This window comes from Balaenoptera musculus, chromosome 2 (assembly GCF_009873245.2).
Source record: "Balaenoptera musculus isolate JJ_BM4_2016_0621 chromosome 2, mBalMus1.pri.v3, whole genome shotgun sequence".
In the NCBI taxonomy this organism is placed as follows: Eukaryota; Metazoa; Chordata; class Mammalia; order Artiodactyla; family Balaenopteridae; genus Balaenoptera; species Balaenoptera musculus.
In genome coordinates this window covers 130237309-130258483 of record NC_045786.1, presented here as the reverse complement: position 1 = coordinate 130258483, position 21175 = coordinate 130237309, and the positions used below count along the sequence as shown (strand labels likewise).

The window sequence follows — 21175 nt, the reverse complement described above, 5'->3', positions numbered from 1 at the left end:
CTAACTTGTCTCCTGAAGAGAAGGTTGAAGGCAGGTTCTGGATTCCCTACGCTTGCGGTCTTTAGAGCCAGGCCTCGAAGCTGGCTAGGTGTGAATGCAGCCTAACCCTGGGACACTGATCCGTTGGCCAAAATTGGAGAGAGCTAAAAGCAATACAGGAAGGGGAAGACGTTTGCAAATGGCTTGACAAATCGATATTAACTACGGATGTCTTTGCAGATTTTTTTCTGATCAGTATTTCTTCTCCCACAGTTCAGTTTTGAATAAACCTTTACCTACCTACTCTGTGTCAGGTCCAAAAGATGATTGATTGACACATGGCCCCAGCCGTCAGGGAACATGCTAGCTAGTAATGAAGATGTCATAATTATGTGGTGTACAAAATATACACACATACATATATTTTAATGTAAAAATTAAAAGTATGCAATATTCTTACAACATTTTACTTCTTTGTTTTCATTTGCTGTTAGTGGATCGGTGGGTGGACATTTTACTATAAACTTCTTAAACGAAGACTTGTTTGGGTTTACTCCACAGCACACATAATTCTCATTCTGAAAAATGAGCAACAGAGAAACTTCAAATACCTAAGCCTGGGTAAGACATGTTTTTGGTTAGGGGCAGTGGTCTATGGAAAATGATATCACTAGTGTGAACTACCTACCCTGCCCTAATGGGAGGCAGTGAATCAGCAGTGCCCTGTGGCATGGAAAGCAGTGCCATAGGAAGCCTGAGGCAACAGTAAGTCAGCAAAATAGTGCTATATTTAAGTTTTTGATATTTTGCTCATCATAGGGCTTTTTTTTTTGCATTCGGATTTTTAAATGTTGCACAAAAAATTATTTTCATTACTGAGTTTATGGTCAAAAAAAATTTGTGCCCACGTTGAGTGTCTCACTCTACTCCTGTTCACGTGCATTAGAGTGACCGACAGCCTCCAGCTTTTCCCATGTTCCCAGTCAATAACTGAGCATGGCGGGAGTTCTAGAGGTAGGCCATTCCTGTCCCATGTGGGCTCCTACAGGTAACCTGTTGGGAACTACATCCTCGCCTAGCATTTTTAGAACTACACTGCCCACCCTACCCAATGCTTCCTTCAGTTTCTTTTCACAGATGTCAGACCTGCAGTGTGGTATGAAGATTTCCCCACCTTCTCCTGCTCTCTTCCCCTTTATTCTTTGTGTGTGTATGTGTGTTTGTGTGGAAGCCCAGAGTCTTAACCACTGGACCGCCAGGGAAGTCCCATTCTCTTTTATTCTTCATAGGTGTCCATCCCCCTTCAATAAATCTCTTGCACATTTAATCACATCTTGACATGTTTCTGGAAGACCCAAAATGACACAAAAAACTGAAAGGAAAATGTGTAATACAGATTTTAAAATTTCTCTTATATATGTTGAATGTGCCAGGTAACATACAGTACAATGTTTTTAAAACAAACTGCAAAGCCTTTGGATATTATATATGAAGTTTTAATTAATAAGAAACGAAAATTTATTCAGATCAATTTATTTGAACTCACATCCAAGAAGAAACATTCAACTTCAGGATTAGAAATAAAAATGGGAACACTCTACTTCTTTTTGGGTAAGGGGTGGATACAAGCCTGATAAGAGTACTAATAGCTTTGTGAAGTTACTACTTAAACTCTGTATATTCAAGTATATATCGAATGCGTACTTGGTTTATACAGAATTTATCCAATTCTAGCAAAGTCAGCATAATTTAAGTAAATCTCCTTGAGTTTTACACCCTCAAGTCTGAAAGCTTAGATTTGATTATAACCATGGCAAAAGTGATTATCTTTACTTCCTGCAAATGTAATCAACTTTTAAAATAACTTAGGCAAACATCAATTTCACACAAACCTTATTAAGGGTAGGAGGAAATTGCAACTGTTCATCTAATTGCAGAGTCTAAACCATAAATTCAAATTGTAACATTATCTTTACTGTCAAATAAGTCAAGAAAGCCTATTACAGACTAAAAGAAGTGAATGTGAATCTGCAGGGTCCACTAAGGGAATATGTTGAAAACCTATCATCACATTAGTACTTAACAGCTGTACAGAAATTATTTTCAAGTATGCTCCAAGGGTCACCTCTTAACGGAAGAATTAACCTTCAGGAAGTCAAGAGACAAGTATTATTATCTATATTTTATGTGCTAGGAAATGAAAGTAAAGAAAGATTTAGGATTGAGTAATCTATTCAAAATTAAAAAGTAAATCAAAAAGACTGGCTTTATTTGAAACAGGAGTCATGTGCCTTAAATTCCTTTCCATTGGGTTATATCCATTAGTCTACTATTCTATTTAGTCTACATTTCTATTTAGAAGCCAAACCATTTCCAAAATTACCTCCATTTTGTCTCTAATATATTCACATGTTAAGAATAGTATAGACTCCTGTAGTGTTGCTCATTTCTAGTAGACCATTAAAAAAGAAAAACCTCTTGTGCTTTCTGTTCAATCTTTAGAAATAAAAATGGATGTAAAACTGATTATGTAAAACTAAGATTGTAAAGATTTTCTTCCGAAGTAGAAACAATAATCTGCTTGACTTAAAATCTTTTATTCATTTGGGCATTAAATTACCTAACACACAATCTATTTTACATTTAAACACTGTTTCCCTTGTGTTATCTCCAGGAATGTTATATAATTAAGTCCACTTCCTGTGAAATTTGCTCTACCAAAATCAATATATAACCTATTTGACTCTGATTATAGCTAAAAGTGACAAAAAAGATTTTTAATGAAAACTAAGAGTATATTTGTAAGAGTTAGGTCTCAAGGCTTTTGTTTCATACGAAGGAAGCTCTCTATTACATGGATCTATAAAATGATCCAAACTTCAGAGAGACAGGAAGCTGATAACTTGATTTATCTTCCTAATGGCTTTGGCTCATGAATAAATGATAATGGTTTGTGTTTTTCTTATAAAAAGAAATGTAATTTGTGTAATGATATGAGTCCTTTTTGCCACATTTGCTCTACTTTTTTAAAAAGGATTTCTAATTACTTAGACATTCTTTATATTATTTACAATAAGAAGTCAAAACTTTTAACTGAAAGCCATTTTTTTGACCACAGTTTGCCATTAGCTGACATTCAGGAAGGAACACAGGTCTGATCACCAAATCAATAAATCTAGCCACAGACTGACTAAAAGCTTCCTTTAATCTTCTTCCTATTAGGTCTTCCTTTAAATTAAACCATTCCCTCAGTGAATTATTTAAGTGAATGGCATGGTTATAGAAAGATCAGATATGATTCTTCATACAAAAATGCTCAAGGAACCTAAAAAATCCATTCAGCATGTTTCAGGAATTATAGTATGATCAAGATGCTGTAGCTTAAAAAAGGAGAGGGGGGCTTGGGGGTATTCCTGAAAGCTTCAGAGAGAAATAGAAAAGTCAAGTTTATTTCCTGGTTAGGGCAGGATGAGTCCCAAAGCACATTTAAGTGTCTGGTCCAGACTAGCTATTAGTGATCAAGTAGTCCCCTTTCACTGTCAAGGCTTTCCCCTGAGGTAATGCCTAAAGTCTTAATTTTAATATTTTATCTTGTTTCTTTTAGCCCCATCCTCTCTCACCAGTAAGTGCCACACATTTCCACCATGCTGAATGCTTTCTCAACTCTGAAATTTACACTTTTCAAACGCTCACCATGTCCAGCTTAGTTACAAAATTTATTGGGTTGGCCAAAAAGTTCGTTCGGGTTTTGCCATAGAATATGAAAAACCCGAACGAACTTTTTGGCCAAACCAATATATTTAGATATATTCGTATCTTCCCACATTGTTCCTCTCAGAAATTATACTCATTTACTTACACATAACTTCAGTAATTACATTTTTAATGAGTTAAGTTTCTGAATACCAAATGCTCTTCCAAATGTGTCCACAAGTCACTGAGAAAGGGTTAAACCTTTCTAAATTCCAATCCCTTCATGCTTTAAAAAATTTATTATTACTCTTCTTTTTCCTTCATGGTAAACAATTCCTTTCTCAAATCTTACATTTCTACTTTCCCAATTTCTTTTCTGTAGCAAATACCAAAGGAAAAAATACAAACCGTTTCAGCATAAATGAGTCTCCTTCCTGCTCTCATTTACTAGATCACCTACTTCAAGGCTATATAAATGGCAGTATTTTGAAAATGTTAACAGCTATCAATACCTTGAAGTTGAAAAAATAAGAAAGCCAGAGAAAATATATCACAAGCAACCAGTTTGAATATATGAAAGGCTACTTAGATCTTGATTTTCATATAAATACTAATTTTTACCATTATAAAAGACAACGTAATATTTCATTTTTCTTTATAAAATTACCTTTTAACAGAATATTCATTAGCTAGTCATTCCTTAGGTTTTTCTGTATTGATAAAAAGTTATTTTTAAAAGAAAAATATTTAAAACAACATTGTTTCATAGAAACAGAAAGTCTCAATATCAAATTCTGATAAAAAACTATAATTATGGGTAGAGTCTTACCATACTATTAATTTTCTTTCACCAAAGATGGACATTTAGGAAGTGCTATATTGGTAAATAAGATAAGCTTCTCAGTGATCTACAAAAGCGCCACAATAAAGATGAGGTAGTATGAGACTGTCCCACTTTTGTAAAAGGGAAATATCATCTTTAGAAGAGATGTTTATCCTGACATTGGTGTTGATATCCTGAGCCTCATCACTGCTAAGAGAGGTGCCATTTTAGTAGCTAACCCTCACTGGAACCAAGACAATCTTGAGATCACTGAGAAAAAATATGCTAGAAGACAATGGTAACAGATTTTCTTGTTTAATTTTGTGATAATTGCTAAAAATTTATTTTAAAGCAATTATTTTTAAATGCCATCTTTATGTTATCAGCAGAACTGCAGGAAAGGGAAATGCTACTTCAACATAAAAGCAATGATACTTAAGAAACATCTATTCTAACGTGGAAATCTGAGTCAAATTTCTTTCAATCCAGGTAGAAGCAGCTTCCTACTAGAGCTAAACTACCATCAAGAAATCAATTACTATGATATTAAAAATGCCAACTTGTACAAAGGGGTAAACAACTCACCAGAAGGAATAACTGTCTAGGAAATTTATTATTCACTGATTCTTTAAGAAAGAAGAGTAGGCTATCATACCATCTATCTTATAACATTTCTAAAAATATTTCCCTGTTCTGGGGATGTTAAATTCAAAATATTACGCCTGGTGCCCAGTATTGTTCAGTATGGCATAAGCCACATAGCTCTCAAAATGTTTCCCTTTTTTTGAAGCCATACTGAAGACATGCTAGTTCTGAAAATAGTAATAATTATCTGAAACCTGAAGATCAAAACCAATATTAAGCTCCCTGAATACTGGGCTCCATGTTTACTTCTTGAATCTTTATTCAAGCTCAATTTAAAATAATGAAAAACTACCTAGGTCTCTTTGGTTACCAATGGAAATTTGTGGCTGTTTATAAACTGTGGCATCTCTCCAAACTAACAGGCTCAGAGTTTCTAAAAAAGAGCTAAGCAGAAGCAACAGTTCATAAGTAAATACAGAAAAACCTCAGTTGCTTTATTACTTTAGTAGCTACTAGTTACTAATAGTGTTATCATTATTTTTAAAGCTTCCAGTGAGAAAGGAACAATACTTATGTTCTGAAGATGGTAACTCTTCCAAGTGTGAGAGAAAGATCTACTCAAGGAATAATAAATGACCATGCCACATTATAGAAGAATAAATTCACCCCCAAAATATCATGTCCTCATTTGATTCTTACTGACCTGATTAATCAAATTTAGTAATTCTGCTTTACAGTTAATATTTAAAATGAAAACACATGAAGTTTGATTTTAAGCCATTTTGCTAACCTTTAACATCCCTATTAGTAAATTATAAAAGTCAATTACATTAGTATGGACTGTAAATTACAACACACTCAGCTTTACTGAAGACTTTTAAAACAACTGAAAACGATGATGGGGAAACTATATCTTATGTATAGGAATGCCAATGGCATAGGATAACAAAGCATTTTATATGTAAGAAAGGACAGGATTATTTTTAAAGAAAAGTATGAAATACAGATTATTTAACTGTGTTTGCAATGCCTACCCAACTTCAAATATCCCTGGATCATATGCAAATTACAGTTAAGAAAAGAAAAAAATTAAGTATACAATCTACATAGTGAAAACAAAAACCAAACACCTAGTCAAAAATATCCATTAATTCCTAGTGTGTAACAATTATTAAACAATTATTATTGTTAAACAATTATTGTATCCTAAGAAAAATAAACTGATCTGGAAGTAAAATTTAGGGCATAAGTTTATTTTGGACTTCAACTGCCCCTGTAGAAAAATTCAAAGTGGCATAATAAGAAAAATAAAATATTAAATGAAAATATGTATATAATCACTCCCGTGTTCCTACCCTTTTCCTAGCATTGTTGTTCTGGTGCATCAATCCTGAGTACTCTAACTTTTGATTTATAGTGATATTCTTTCAGATATAATTTCATGGAAGAAGGAATTGGAAGGGCATCAATGCCATCATAAGTTGTACAGTTACAAATAACTGTTCTGCATATATGCTGCAGGGGAAAGGGGAAAGTCCGAATTAAAGGAGTGGATAAAAGTGGTTCGAAGAACATACAGGCACTCGGGTCCTTATAATGCTCTAGGAGCCCAGTAATGTCAGGAGAATGGAAGACACAAGGATCATGTGCATCAAAGCTAAAGTTGTGATTCCACTGTTCAATTCTAGCATGAAGAGAACGACTATAGCGTCTAAAACTAACGGAGAATAAATAGTCTTCCTGTGCTGAATCTCGCAGTAAAAAGGTACCCTCTGGTTTTCCGTCTAGTAGAGCTTCAGCTGCATATTTATCCATAACGCCCCAGTAACATGGATTATTATTGATCTGAAGGAGGTCTGGTACAAGACAGTGGACATAATCAATCTGGGTATGGTACTTAGGAGGTGTTTCCAGTTGCAGGATTTCTTCATCAATTTCCCATTTGGGTTTGTTTCTTTTCCTGGAACTTGTGCAAAGTGTTATAATTTCATCATCTGAATCCATATCACTATCTTCTATACTGTTATTTGAAGCCAGGTTCATTATAGAGCCAGTCCCAGAACCACCTCTACCTGAAGAATCGTTATTGGTGATGACACAGGGCTGAACACTGGTATGTGAGAAGCAGTTGACCTCTTCCATGTTTCTTCGTTGTTTTAGTTGACCATCCCTCAATTCAGTCTGAGACAAGTCTGTGCTTACCCATTCATCTGATTTGGGACTTATAGGAGCAGTGTGTCGTTTAATAAAATGCCACCTAAAGGCTAAATCTGATCGAGGTGGGAAAGGACACTTATCTAACATGAGTTCACTGATATGAATTTTTCTTTTAGACGGAAGCCCTGAAGAGTGCCGACTACTACAATTCTTTATTGGAAAACACTGCCCCACAGCATCTTGCAGTTTCTGTTTAAGAGATCGGCCTAAAAATCTATGCCCACAGGAATGATCTAAATCCAACTCGATAGATGAACAGCTGTGCTTCCTTTCTTGGCTCCTTAAAGGAACTTCAGTTTTCTCTACAGCACTCACTGTTTCAGCATCTGAACAACTTTCACTCTTTTTTGACCAAGATAACTTCTTTCCACTCCATACATAACCATCCTTTCTGTCAGCACTTCGACTCCGACTAGTTTTGGGCCTTACATCTACATTTTTACTATTACTTTCACTATTTTCTGCCATTTTAACAAACTGTCCACAAATTCCAGTGTTATAAATACTGCTCTTTCAGTTTTTCCGGTAGAATGTTTCTTCTGGGCACTTTCTGGATATATCTAAGGAAAAAAAAGATCATTAAACGTTTGTCATTAACATTGTATAGATTATATATCAAGCCCCAATTATACATAAGATGAAAAGATAAAAAAGGATAATTAATACATTAAAAACAAACTACTGGAAACGTTGGAAGGCAGTTCCAAGATATTTTCTTCCCACTTAAATAAACTACTTTACCTTATGCTAATAATTCCGTAGTGCCATGGAGTCAAGAATCTGAGTTCTTTTCCCACAGCTGGTTTCGATGTGAATCAAAAAAGCTAAGCATCCTCTCAGCCAAAATATATGTCTGAAATGTGAACAATTTCTGGTTTTGAGGTACATCTTATGCCAATCTCTCCTCCCCTTATTTTTTAATTTCACAGCAGACCAGGAAATTCTTTGTTAAGAGATGAGAAACCTACGAGCTGGTGTTTGATGACCACTACCCTCCTTCTCTCTCCTTGTTTTCTTTCCTATTGATTGAAAATACGAACAGTTTTAAGTTACAAAAGCTGTTAAGAATTTATTAAATAAATAATCACCACTGAATAGTAGGAATGTCATGCAAGAATTCCCAATGCAATTTTTGTCAACTCATTTAAATATTTGGTCAACTTCACTATCAGTCTAGGCAGTTTGTAGAAAATTTGGAATTGGATAAAAATTTGTTATTTTATACACACACACACTTCCTTATATTCTTCTTGATAATTTCAAAAAACAAGCAGATAAAGTTCTATAGGACAATGCCTTTCCTATGAAATTGCCTAGATACACTAGAATTTATAATGTAAATAAAGTTTTATTAAGACTAATAGTAGGGCTTCCCTGGTGGCGCAGTGGTTGAGAGTCTGCCTGCCGATGCAGGGGACACGGGTTCGAGCCCTGGTCTGGGAGGATCCCACATGCCGCGGAGCAACTGGGCCCGTGAGCCACAACTACTGAGCCTGCGCGTCTGGAGCTTGTGCTCCGCAACAAGAGAGGCCGCGACAGTGAGAGGCCCGCGCACTGCAATGAGGAGTGGCCCCCGCTCGCCGCAACTAGAGAAAGCCCTAGCGCAGAAACGAAGATCCAACACAGCCATAAATAAATTAAAAAAAAAAAAAAAAAGCTGTAGAGTTTAAAAAAAAAAAAAAAAAAGACTAATAGTAATGATTGGTTGTAGGTAGAAACTATCTTAGATGGAAAAAGATTTAAGCCCAGAACTGGGGGGAGGGATTCTATAATCTCAAATATTTTACAAGTGAAAGTTGAATTTTGAGACTGAGAAAATCAGTTGTACTCAACATTCTGATCATGATTAAGCTTCTGATTATATCAGAGGAACATTAACAATCCCAAGAGTCAAGTAAATGTTTAGAGCTATGTGAATCTATTTTCATAGCAGTAGGGTTTGAAACAAGCATCTGCAGAGGCAAATATGATTGGGAAGTACTTAAAAGTGTGAACTAATGATACAGGCTTGCCATATAAAGTACCCCATTACTAAACAATGAATAGCATCGGGTGATTATACTTATTATTTTGATTTAGTGAGCTCACTGGTACATAATCATTTAAAATCCACAGGGGAAAAAATATTTGAAAATCTAAATTTGAAAGAAACATCATCACTTAGTATACCAAAATTATATTCAACAGCATGTCTTGGTTGTTCATTGACTAAATTCCACTGAACAAAAATAAACAGGCAGAAGCTACAAAGTAGGCTGAAGAATATGAAGAGTCAGTGATCAGAAGAGACACTTGTTACTAACAGCTTACACTTATATTTTTCAAATAAAAAATTAAAAAGGAACCCCAAGCAGATATTTTTTTGTTAACACTACATACTTTCAACTTTTTTATTCAGCATAATAATGTGAGAAGTATATCATGTAAGGTTTAAAATACCTGGTGTTTTTATTTACTTTAAAAATATCAAAATAGCAGATTATTAACTCTATGATCAACTTTACTCCACTGGGTGTGAGCATCTTCATCTTCCTTTATTTCTATATCAGAGCTAAGTCTGTCCCTCTACTCTCTCTCTTTTTTTTTTTTAAACATCTTTATTGGAGTATAATTGCTTTACAATGGTGTGTTAGTTTCTGCTGTATAACAAAGTGAATCAGCTATACATATACATATATCCCCATATCTCCTCCCTCTTGCGTATCCCTCCACCCTCCCTATCCCACCCCATACCTCTGCTCTTGATTACATTCCCACCTTTACCAGGGCCTGCTTCCATTGCTAGCTCTTAACTTCTCTCTGCCTTCAAAAACAACCAAGTCTCCTATAAACTCTTTTAGTGATTCCAATGCTTCCTTTAGTTATAATTGCTGCTTTCCATATTAAATTTCTTAATGAGTAGTATAACTTGATTTCCTCTCAAAAAGAAAATAGTTTTGTTTTTCTCTAATTATAAAAGAAATAATGATCCAGTTTAAAATGGCTATGTGAAAATCTTTTTGCTCCATCTTTCTCTCAGAAGTCAGCCCAAAACAAGGGAAAATGAGAAATAAAAACAAACCTCATCTTCAATGAAACTAGCAGATATCTATAACCTGAGTGACAAAATACAAGGACAGAAAATGAACAGAGGAGCAATGACTGATTCAGCAGCGGAGAGGAAGGTGACACCAGGCACAAAGGCAATGTTGATGAGAAGCAAGCCAATAGAGCAGGCAAAGTCCAGGACACCCAGAGGTACCAGGTGCTACAGAAAGTATGGATGGAGAACAGGGCAGAAAATGGGGAGGTAGGTTGAAAATTTGCATACGTGCAGTTAGATCTCTCTGGTTGTTACTCTCATACTTAGAGGAGATGGGAAATTTATCAATGTTATTTGGAGAAACTGAACCAGAGAGGCTCAGGACTTTGGATACTAGGCATGGTGAGGATAGATGGGAGGCTTGGGACTAAAATCAGAAAGAAAATTCCCTGCTCCCTTCTTCCATCCAGCTTCTAGAACTCCAGCAGCCAAACTTACACCTCCTAATAGGAGACTGGAAGATACTATGCTGGAGAAACAGAATGGCCAAAGAGAAAAGACCTATAGATGCTGATAACTGGAAATCCTCCAATAAAAAGCTGGAGGGCCACCCCAGCATGCTGTGAAGCTCATCCATCCATAAGCCCAGCCTACTTACATAGTGCTTTCAGGCAGCACTGTTGTGCTTCATTTACTCTAGAATATGACAGGTCACCAGACTTTTGAGGAAAGCCTCTAAAATAAACAAGCGACTAAAACAAAGAACTTGGAGAAAAAAGTAACCATGAAAGCAGCAGGAAATAAAATAGATTTCTTCCAAGTTAAGAGAATATATTACACCAATGAATAAAATGAGGTAGGGACAATCAGAGAATAAGAAAAACTTGGAAATTAAAACCATGATTGCAGGAAAAAAAATATTCAATAGGAAAGTTGGAGGTAAGCTGAGGAAATAATAGGAAACAGGGAAAAAATGGTTAACTAGACAGAGAAGATAAGAAAATTAGAGGATCAATACAGACACTTCACAGAAAATAACAAAATGGAGAGGGAAATTATAAAAGAAAATATATTAGAAAATTTCCCAGAACTGAAGGACGAGTCTCCATACAGAAGGAGCACAATAAGTGCCCCACACAAGAGGAAATACACACCAAGTTACATTATTCTAAAACGTTAGAACCCTAGAGATAAAGAGGTGATACCAAAGTCTTCCTACCTTATAGACAACAATACTATAAGTATTGTATGCTTATAAATCTGTTAAAGAGAGTAGACCTTGTGTTCAGTGTTCAATCAATCGATTTATGTATGTAACCCAGCCAAAAAAAAAAAAAGCCTTCCTGAGGGAAAAAAGTCACAAAGGACTGTAAATAAAATAGCATCTGTTTTCTCAACAGTAAGTAACAGTGGAAGCTAGGGGATAGTTTCCAACCTTGAAGATAACCAGCCTAACAATCAATCAAATAGGATAAAATAAAGAAATTTTCAGACATGCAAAGTAACAACAATTTTACCTCATATTGGAGGATGTGCTCTTCTAAAATTAGAGTGTAAACCCAAAACAAATGGCATAACATAGGAAACAAGGTATTTAACATATGAGAAAGGAAATGTGAATTCCTGGGATGATTAAGAAGGGAAGTTTCCAGACAACAGGGTGTTTGGTGCTGCTAGAGAGCAACTAGTTCATATAACCACATAGGGACGTAAGGCTCTTTGTGTAATAAGAGAATGGAAAGAGAGTAAGGAGACTAAAAGAGAGGTAAATCCTCATCAATCAGAAGAGGAACTCAACCAATAATGTCTAATAATTGACGCATCAAGAGAGAAGTATAAGCATATGATTTAGAAATGTGAAGATAAATATCAGAGAAACAGAAATTATGAAAGTAGAAGCCTTTGAGATGGGTAGGAGAGGAATGCAGCATTTCTTAGCTTATCTAAGCTTTTCAGCTTAATTTAACTTGAACCTATGTACACATATCATTTTGATGACCATAAATAAAAATAACAGTACTTTATACTCACTGTGAAAAATTCAAATTTAAAGCTATGAAGAAAAAAGTAAAAACTATCCATAGACCTACCACCCAGCAGTAACCATTATAACATTTTCAGTATCTCTGTACATGTACATGACAAGGATGCAGTTCCATAGCACAATGATGGCAGGCATTAGAAATATAGTTTGAGTCCAGTTTATTTTGTACTAGCCATATGAACTTGAAACCTCAGTTTCTTCATCTGTAAAATGGAGATACTGATGCTATCTATTTCATTAGGCTGGTGGGAATTAAATGAAATAATGTGTGTGAAGTATATACTTAGCTCAGATTCTAAATGTACCAAGTATACAATAAAGTTTAACATATTTTTTCTTTTTTAAAAAAAGAAACAGATATAACATATGTTTTATTATAGCACCCACGCCAGTTTTATAGAAATAGTTCATAAAGGAAGAAATCACAGAAATACCTCTGTCTCTAGCCCATGCTAACTATTAAGTTTATGAGCAAATATAATTTTCAGGATGATAACTAATGTTTCAAAATAAAAAAGGATCGATACACTAGATATAGCTGAAACTCAACAGACCATGAAGCTATAGAACAATTTGACATTTTCCCTCAGAGAACTGATTTCCAGCCTTACTCTAAACAAGTTTACATGCTAACATAACAGATTTACTTTAGCAAGGCTTACCAACTTGTACATAATAGGTAGCAATCCATCAAGTATCTCTGGATTTTAGGTTAATTGTTCTTACATACGCTAATGCTACAGGGATCCATAAAATAAAGCAAAAAATGCCATTGCCCTAGATGAATTTTCCATACATTTACCTGTACTTAAAGAGTTAATGCATAGAAAATCTTCTTCTGACTGGTTATCTTTTTGTATCTAAGAACTACAGCCTTATATAAATTTTACATAGCATTCTTGTGATAGAAAACTGAGTTCATGCTTCAGAAGTCCCACTTTTATAAATTGTTATGGTAAAAAACATATTTGGTAAAATATACCGCATCACTATATGGGCCAGAATGTCACTTAATGTTGTAATCTTCAAAGTAGGAAGAAAATTTAACTTCTATTTATACTTGTCTAAAAATTAGAAAACTTAAAATTTATGAATATTGAATATATGATTGACAATGTTCCCATCACTCATTGTGAGATGGTTATTTGTCTGATGAGGTGCTATTCCTGAGGGAAGAGTGGGAGCTCCAAAAAGCTAAGGACTTGATGGCAACCCTCTCCATTTCTTTGTGTACTTTTAGTGCACCGCAACTGATTCCATGTTGCTGGAATACATTTGTGGATTATATTATCTTACGTAAGAGAATCTTTACAATACTTTGTAAATAGACATGATCACAGAAATTTTATAACACACGAGGTTTGCTGGTTATCTCAGGGCAAAGTACTTAAGTTGCTGAAATTTTAAGACAAGTTATGTATTTTTCTTTTACAAAATGACAAGTGTTCTAAGTTTGATGACCTTTATTGGGATAATAAGTGGCTCTGAGAAGCTACTTAGCAGATACATTAAGAAAAAAGGCAAAACAAAACATTTAACTGGTCTCTTCATGGTTCAGGTAACTTAAAAAAAAAACTTATGCTATGGTGAGATCTTTTTAGAAAAAAAGATATTCAGAATTTCCTTCATTATCACATGATTTTATCATAATAATGATAAAAATGCATCATGCATATAACTCTCGCATCCTTACACTTCAAACAGATGGCAAAAGATCTAATCTCTTCCAAAAGTTGCATTAAATCAAAATTCATAAAATTAAAAAAATTCAATCACATTGCTCTCAATAAAAATAACATTATTAATTTTTAAACATCTTTATTGGCGTATTAATTGCTTTACAATGTTGTGTTAACATTATTAATTTTTAGTGAAAAAATTTTTTTATTTTTTATTTATTTTTTTCTTTTCTTTTTTATTTATTTATTTATTTATTTATGACTGTGTTGAGTCTTCGTTTCTGTGCGAGGGCTTTCTCTAGTTGTGGCAAGTGGGGACCACTCTTCATCACGGTGCGCGGGCCTCTCACCATCGCGGCCTCTCTTGCTGCGGAGCACAGGCTCCAGACGCGCAGGCTCAGTAATTGTGGCTCACGGGCCCAGTTGCTCCGTGGCATGTGGGATCTTCCCAGACCAGGGCTCGAACCCGTGTCCCCTGCATTGGCAGGCAGATTCTCAACCACTGCGCCACCCGGGAAGCCCCAAAATTTTTTATTTTTAAAGACTAAAAATGAGTTTTAAAAAAGTGCTTTTGGTGTCTTGCCTATACATGTAAAATCTGAATGTTAAAAAAAAGTGTAAGGTTCTGAACCTGAATGAGTCCTTTCAAATACCCCATCATTAATTGTTGGAATTTTATACAAACTTGTATAAAATTTGTAGAAATGAGGTAGTAGATGAGATACAAAATGGAAAAAAGTGACTTTAATACCATCTTTATGTAGTATAGAAATCAACGATGATACTTTGAAAAGTGTTCACAAATCAACAATCTTTGTCAGTAACTGCAAAGAAGCTCTTTTTTTTTTTTTAAAAGAGGATGAAAGAATCACTTGGGAGAAAGTTGCTTTGACTCTTGATTCAATAATTAATTTTTTATGAAGGCATCTAAGTTACAATGCCCTGGAGAATACACAGTGACTTTTTAAAATTGTTATTTCTTAATGAGCAAGAGGCAAATGTCTAAAGCAAGTTTATTTAAACCTTTTTCAAAAAATCAAGTTCTTGGATTCACTAGCCATTTGATCCCAGGTTCTATAATCAATTGCTCTGAACAGTGATAAAGGAATGAATACCCAATGTGACCCTTCTATGCTAACAACAGATTTAAGTAACATTTACTTAGTACTCTTGAATAAGGTTGGGAAGGTGATTTTAATTCAAATTCCCATTGAAAACTTTTTTTAAAGCCAGTAATTAAAGGGTTAAACTTCATTCATCTAGAAACTTCATTGTATTCTCTATGATGTTGGATAATAGAGCATTATTGTACATATTAATCATTCATTGAACTACTGTGTCTATGATGCTGATGTCTACCTAAGGCCAGAATTCATGTAAATATGAAATTTGATGTTATAAAGAATAATTTACTATACTACAAAGAATTCACAAATAAATTATTATTCTGGAAGTTATTGAACCCTGGGAATTTCCTTATCCAATCTGTGATTCCAAAGTGTACCTGCCATTATGTGTCCCCAACTCCTTGAATGCATTCTGGTCATAGTGCATGTTATCTGAATTGGATTCTGTGGGTTAGAGCCCTTGATGTTTGATCATCGCCTAATATTTGAGTCGGATTCTACGGGAACACTTAAGAGTCCATGAATGGAATATACTGGATAGTACAAGATAGGTAAATTCCTCGGAATGTTAATGAAAAAACATAAAAAATGGGTTTGTTCAAATGAGAAACATCTCTGAACTATAGAGTGTTTTTTTCTCATTACGAAAGCAATAGAGGTTCATTTTCCAGTAAATATTTTAAAATATCTCCTTTTTCATGCTACCAAGCCATGGCTCTTGGGACTTAACTGGATTTATTTGGCAAAACAAACAAACATAAACACACACACACACACACACACACACACACACACTGATTAGCACCACTACACCCTTACTTCCCTTCTCCAAACTTTCTCCACTTACTTTCCTAATTATATTTTGCTTATGTCAGTGTCCCCCAATTTGAACTCCTGTGTACACTAGTGCTAAAAGATGTTAATATATACATGTTCTAGAGAAACACAGGTTTCCTTATTAAACAAGTTCGGGAATCACTTCCCCTCTGAAAGATTACAAGGCACCTTTAGCAAAAGGTTCCAAGAGGTCCTTCAGTTAAGAAACCTGCTTAAAGCCACAGTTTCCTTTATTTAACTCATCATAGAGCCGTTCTGTGGAAGAAACTGTGGGAGAAACATTAACTTGGGCTAACATTAAAATAAGTGTACATTCCCTGAGCATGCTAGCTAAAGATAAAGAGAAATGTCTGGGACCTGTCACTGAAGAGGGTTAATTTAGTGTGAAGAGGGAACAGAAAACTAAGAGCTGGCACTATAAACTTCTAAAAGCGCAAGAACCAGGACTTCCCTGGTGGCACAGTGGTTAAGAATCCACCTGCCAATGCAGGGGACACGGGTTCGAGCCCGGGTCCGGGGAAGATCCCACCTGCCGCGGAGCAACTAAGCCCATGTACCACAACTACTGAATCTGCACTCCAGAGCCCACAAGCCACAACTACTGAAGCCCGCCCGCCTAGAGCCCGTGCTCTGCAACATGAGAAGCCACCGCAATGAGAAGCCCATGTACCACAACGAAGAGTAGCCCCTGCTCGCCGCAACTAGAGAAAACCTGTGCACAGCAATGAAGACACAACGCAGCCAAAGATAAAAATAAAATAAATAAATTTATTAAAAAAAAAATTAAAAGCGCAAGAACCTTAACAGAATCTTAGAAACCAGAATATTTAAGATATTCGATTGTGACTCTTAGAGAATAAACTGGATTGTACAGATGTACTTCTTCCTTTCAATTTGTAATTTTTTAATTATAAAAATAATATATGCTCATTATAAAATATATGGAACATTCAGAAAAGTTCAAAAAGGAGGAAAAAAACCTGTAATTCAATTACCTAGAGGCAATCAATTTAGACATTTTGGCCAATTTCCTTGTAGTCTTTCTTTCTATGAGTGCAATTTAGTCTAAAGAGGAAATTTTTAAGTTATAAAGATCTATAAAAAATTAACAATCTAGTTTTTCACTATACCATATTTAAAAATGAAGCATGGTACAGATGAAACAACAGCATGAGTTGCTAAATCATCAAACATGATCTAAAATTTAGACTTTGTCACTTACTAGCTATCTCTCCTGATTTTTAGAATCTCATTTAGCTTCAGTGTTCACATTGTTAAATCTGGATACTGTCAGCTGCCCCAAGTTTTTACTGCCAGGATTAAAATCTATGAAAACAGCATACACTGAGCTTAATGAGAATACATACTACGTTCTGTAAAACGTTCTGTCTTCTCAGAACCTTCCATGTAGAATAAGCTAATTTCTAAAAATGAGAGATGGGAAAGTGGCAAAATTAAGGAAAAAGAATGAAAGGAAACAAAGGCTACATATAAGGCTAAAAAATCCAGACAAAAACATATCTCAAAAACCTGAGGCTGAGGATGCTTTGGCATTTCTGAAATATCATAAAGCACTTTCTATTACTCCTGATACTAAACATGTTCTTTTAAAAAGTGTTTTTAAGCTTTAAATTCTTGAAAAGTAGTATGGGTGTAAATAACCAAACTTAATTATAAAAGTTTGTAATTTCTTTTTTTTTTTTTAATTTTTATTTATTTGTTTATGGCTGTGTTGGGTCTTCGTTTCTGTGCGAGGGCTTTCTCTAGTTGTGGCAAGCGGGGGGCCACTCTTCATCGCGGTGCGCGGGCCTCTCACTATCGCGGCCTCTCTTGTTGCAGAGCACAGGCTCCAGACGCGCAGGCTCAGTAATTGTGGCTCACGGGCCCAGCTGCTCCGCAGCATGTGGGATCCTCCCAGACCAGGGCTCGAACCTGTGTCCCCTGCATTGGCAGGCAGACTCTCAACCACTGCGCCACCAGGGAAGCCCCCAAAAGTTTGTAATTTCTTACAAGCTAACTTAGTAAATAAACAGATTTCAACAGAAATAGTAGGCAAAGTTTTTTAAAAAAAAACTGATCATAGATTATTCTTTTCATAGTTTTATGATAACTATGTATGATTACATTTAAGCTTGGGTTAACAAGTTTTACCTACAAACTAGCATAATGTTATTCTAGAATTAAATAAGATTGTTCTCATGTTCTGATAAAACTAAATTCTAAGTTTTATGGCAACAGTTATGACTTGGAGAGGCAGTATGGTAGACTACTTGGATCAGAAGTTAATAGACCTGGGTTCTATTTCTAGTTCAGACAGTTGGTTAGGTGTGTGACCTTGGACAACTCACAACCTTTCTGAGCCTTGGGTTTTTTCATTCATAAAACAATGATAATATCTGTCTCGCTGTGGTAAGGATCCACTGCCACTGTAACAACACAAGAGTCAAATATTAGAAACTGGGATAGGAACTGGGTAGGTTGAGAGTAGGACTTTCCTGTATTCCCTTTTATACCTTAGAAAGTTTATACATGCACAAGTATTATTTACCCTAAAAATAAATTAAATAGGCTGGTAAGATTCAGGACACTTTCAGAGATATAAAAATCTTCAGATTTCTAAACTGCCTTCAATGTTTTTTTTCAATACTCTGTTCTCAGTTTTGTAATTACTCTCTTCTTCTAGCCTTATCTTTTATAGGATTAATAATGTTTACATCAAATATCAATACATATTTTATTAAAAAGGAATTTAAAAAACTCCTCTCATAAGGCAATACTGATATGCTTCCTGGGTAAACTAAGATTATATGTCATTATTATTTATATAGATAATACTGCCACAAGTAGAATGGTAATATATTCATGCTTTCTCACCCTACTGTCCTTGAGAACAACAATATTTGTGAGCCTAAGGGTACTAAGCATGGTCACAACAGAGAAACGGTAACTAACCTTCACTGCAATTGAAGCTGCGACCTTGGCATGATTTTCAGTGAGTCCATTCAGCTATCCACTCCTATGAGACATGTACCTGACAGCCACATTGGTGACGGACAGCTACACTGGTTTCTTTTTAAAAGCTATATTATCTTAAATAACCAGGCAATTTAACTAAGATTTAAGTTACACATTTCATTACCACACTATTGTCTTGTACATATTATTTGAATGTCTGTTTCCCTCACCAAGATCATGAATTCACTGAGGACATTAAAATTTGTCTTTTTAAAATCTGACTGAAACAGAAATGGACACATGAAAACATACTGGCAAAAGCAAGAATACATCTTTTAACATTTGAAAAAATTTACTGGATAATGATTCAGACAACTCCATTTTAAATGAAACCATTAAATGCCCACCCAAAGTACCCCATTAATAACACAAGACAATTAGTTTTATACATCCATGAGTATCTTCTATATACTATAACAATTCTATGGAAGAAGGGGTCATCTTCATTTTAGAGATGAGGAATCTGACATTCAATAAAAGTAAAGAAGTATATTCAAGGTCACACGAGTAACTGTCAGAGTCAAAATTAAAATCTAGGGTTTAATTCAACTCTAAGGCCCTAGCTCTTTCCATACATGTGAAATTTGTAAAAAAAAACCCCAAAAAACAAAAAAACAAAACAAAAAACCCTATGAATCAAACGTGTTCATTGCTAAAGCAGAGTGAAAGGAGAGAAGCGCAAACACCATTCATAGTTTTAAAGTCACATGGTGTTACATATTTTATAGTTACGGCATTTTATAGCTATAAATCTTGTTCCAAATTGGCAGATTCTTCTTATGCTGAGCTCTGAAAAGCACTACACTGAAATCTCATGATGATTTATTTGATGTATTATCGGACTTCTTCTTGAACCCGTCTATCCAGTGATAATTGGATTTAAAAAAAATTAGAAATCAGTCTATCTAAACAACGAATGCTCTCCAAATAAAATTAAGTCACGCGGAAAGAATCATCTCAGGTATTTTTTGCTCTTGTGGGAAATCAAGGATAGGTTGGTTATTTTTCCACAAATCCCAAGTTCTTTTTCAGCCAATCACTCTTCCTCTTCATTCACGTACCAAACCTCAGTGTCTAGCAAGCCTATTTGGAGCCCTAGTACTCAAAGCAACACCCTTCACAATGCCACCACGGTAAGAACTATACCACGGTTTGTCTAAATGTGTTTGCAACTTTTCCCAATGGAACTAGACTGAATAACAATGGGGAAAACTCTACAACAGAAAAACGCTTCTCTTATGTCATAAACAAGTTCCGATTGAGACTAGAAGGTGGGTAGCACGAAAAATATCATTGTGAAGGTTTTAATCAGAGACCGGTCTCCCAACATGGAGAACGTGAAGACCCAAGCAGAGCATAAACTTAATGGCCAAGACCTTAGCAAAGATTGTAAGGATCGAAGGAAGTATTCAACAATATACTTTAGTTCTAGCTCTTCTTTTATATCTAAATATGCACTTCAGTGAACTTTAGGTTGGGTTTGAATAGGGAAACCCGAATTACTTTCTTCTTAAGGGATATATGTAAAATGTCCTATAGAATAAGCATTAATGTACACGCCAGACCTCCAGGAACCATGAACTGAGATTAAGTCTTCCCTCCTTTACCGGTATAGAAATGACAAGATGAAGGCGCCAAGGATGCCAAGATTAAAGGCTTGAGAAGGGTCTCGGCTTCCTTTTCTCGAAAGAACATGCCCAAACATCTCGTTCTCTAGCCGGGTCCCAAGGAGGGGCTGGACCCGTACGGGGACCCGGATATGGCTGCCTGTGAGGAGTGCCCGGAAAGTAGAAGCAGACCCCGCTGGGCAAGGCCAAGCAGCAACCACCCTTCCCCCACTCACCTCTCGGAGCGCAGTTTAACTGGGGCTGTCCGAGTGACTGCCGCCATCACCACCGCCATCACTCTGGGTGCTCGCTAAGCTGGAGAAGGGAGACCCAACCACTCCGGCACCTCATGTAGGTCCTCTAAGGCGGATGCCCGTCTGCAAGCCCCCACCCTTCGGTGCGGGGTTCTCATCTCAGACGTCGCAGTCACCGCCTCCACCTGCTTCGCCGGCGCTGCCACCACTTCCGTGTTCGGGTCCCTCCCTTTCTTCCTCACTCCCCCAGCAACCGGCTTTTTCCCAGCCGCCGGGCGCGCAGCTGACGCCAC

The 21175-nt window shown here is 35.8% G+C and overlaps 1 protein-coding gene across 2 annotated transcripts; it reads right to left on the bottom strand.

Annotated features, from left to right (window-relative positions):
• Positions 1-1459: 1459 nt before the first annotated feature.
• On the bottom strand, positions 1460-21150 carry SOCS4 (suppressor of cytokine signaling 4). 2 transcript variants are annotated; one of them, XM_036843854.1, is made up of 3 exons: positions 20865-21150; positions 8039-8316; positions 1460-7857 (listed from the first exon to the last, which is right to left on the bottom strand). In XM_036843854.1, the coding sequence occupies exon 3, from the start codon at positions 7763-7765 to the stop codon at positions 6443-6445; it is 1323 nt and encodes a 440-aa protein (XP_036699749.1). In that variant the 5' UTR covers positions 7766-7857; positions 8039-8316; positions 20865-21150; the 3' UTR covers positions 1460-6442. The 2 variants fall into 2 exon arrangements, with proteins under 2 accessions (XP_036699749.1, XP_036699748.1); XM_036843853.1 differs by lacking the exon at positions 8039-8316 and having other exon boundaries at positions 20865-21149.
• Between the last annotated feature and the right edge of the window lie 25 nt (positions 21151-21175).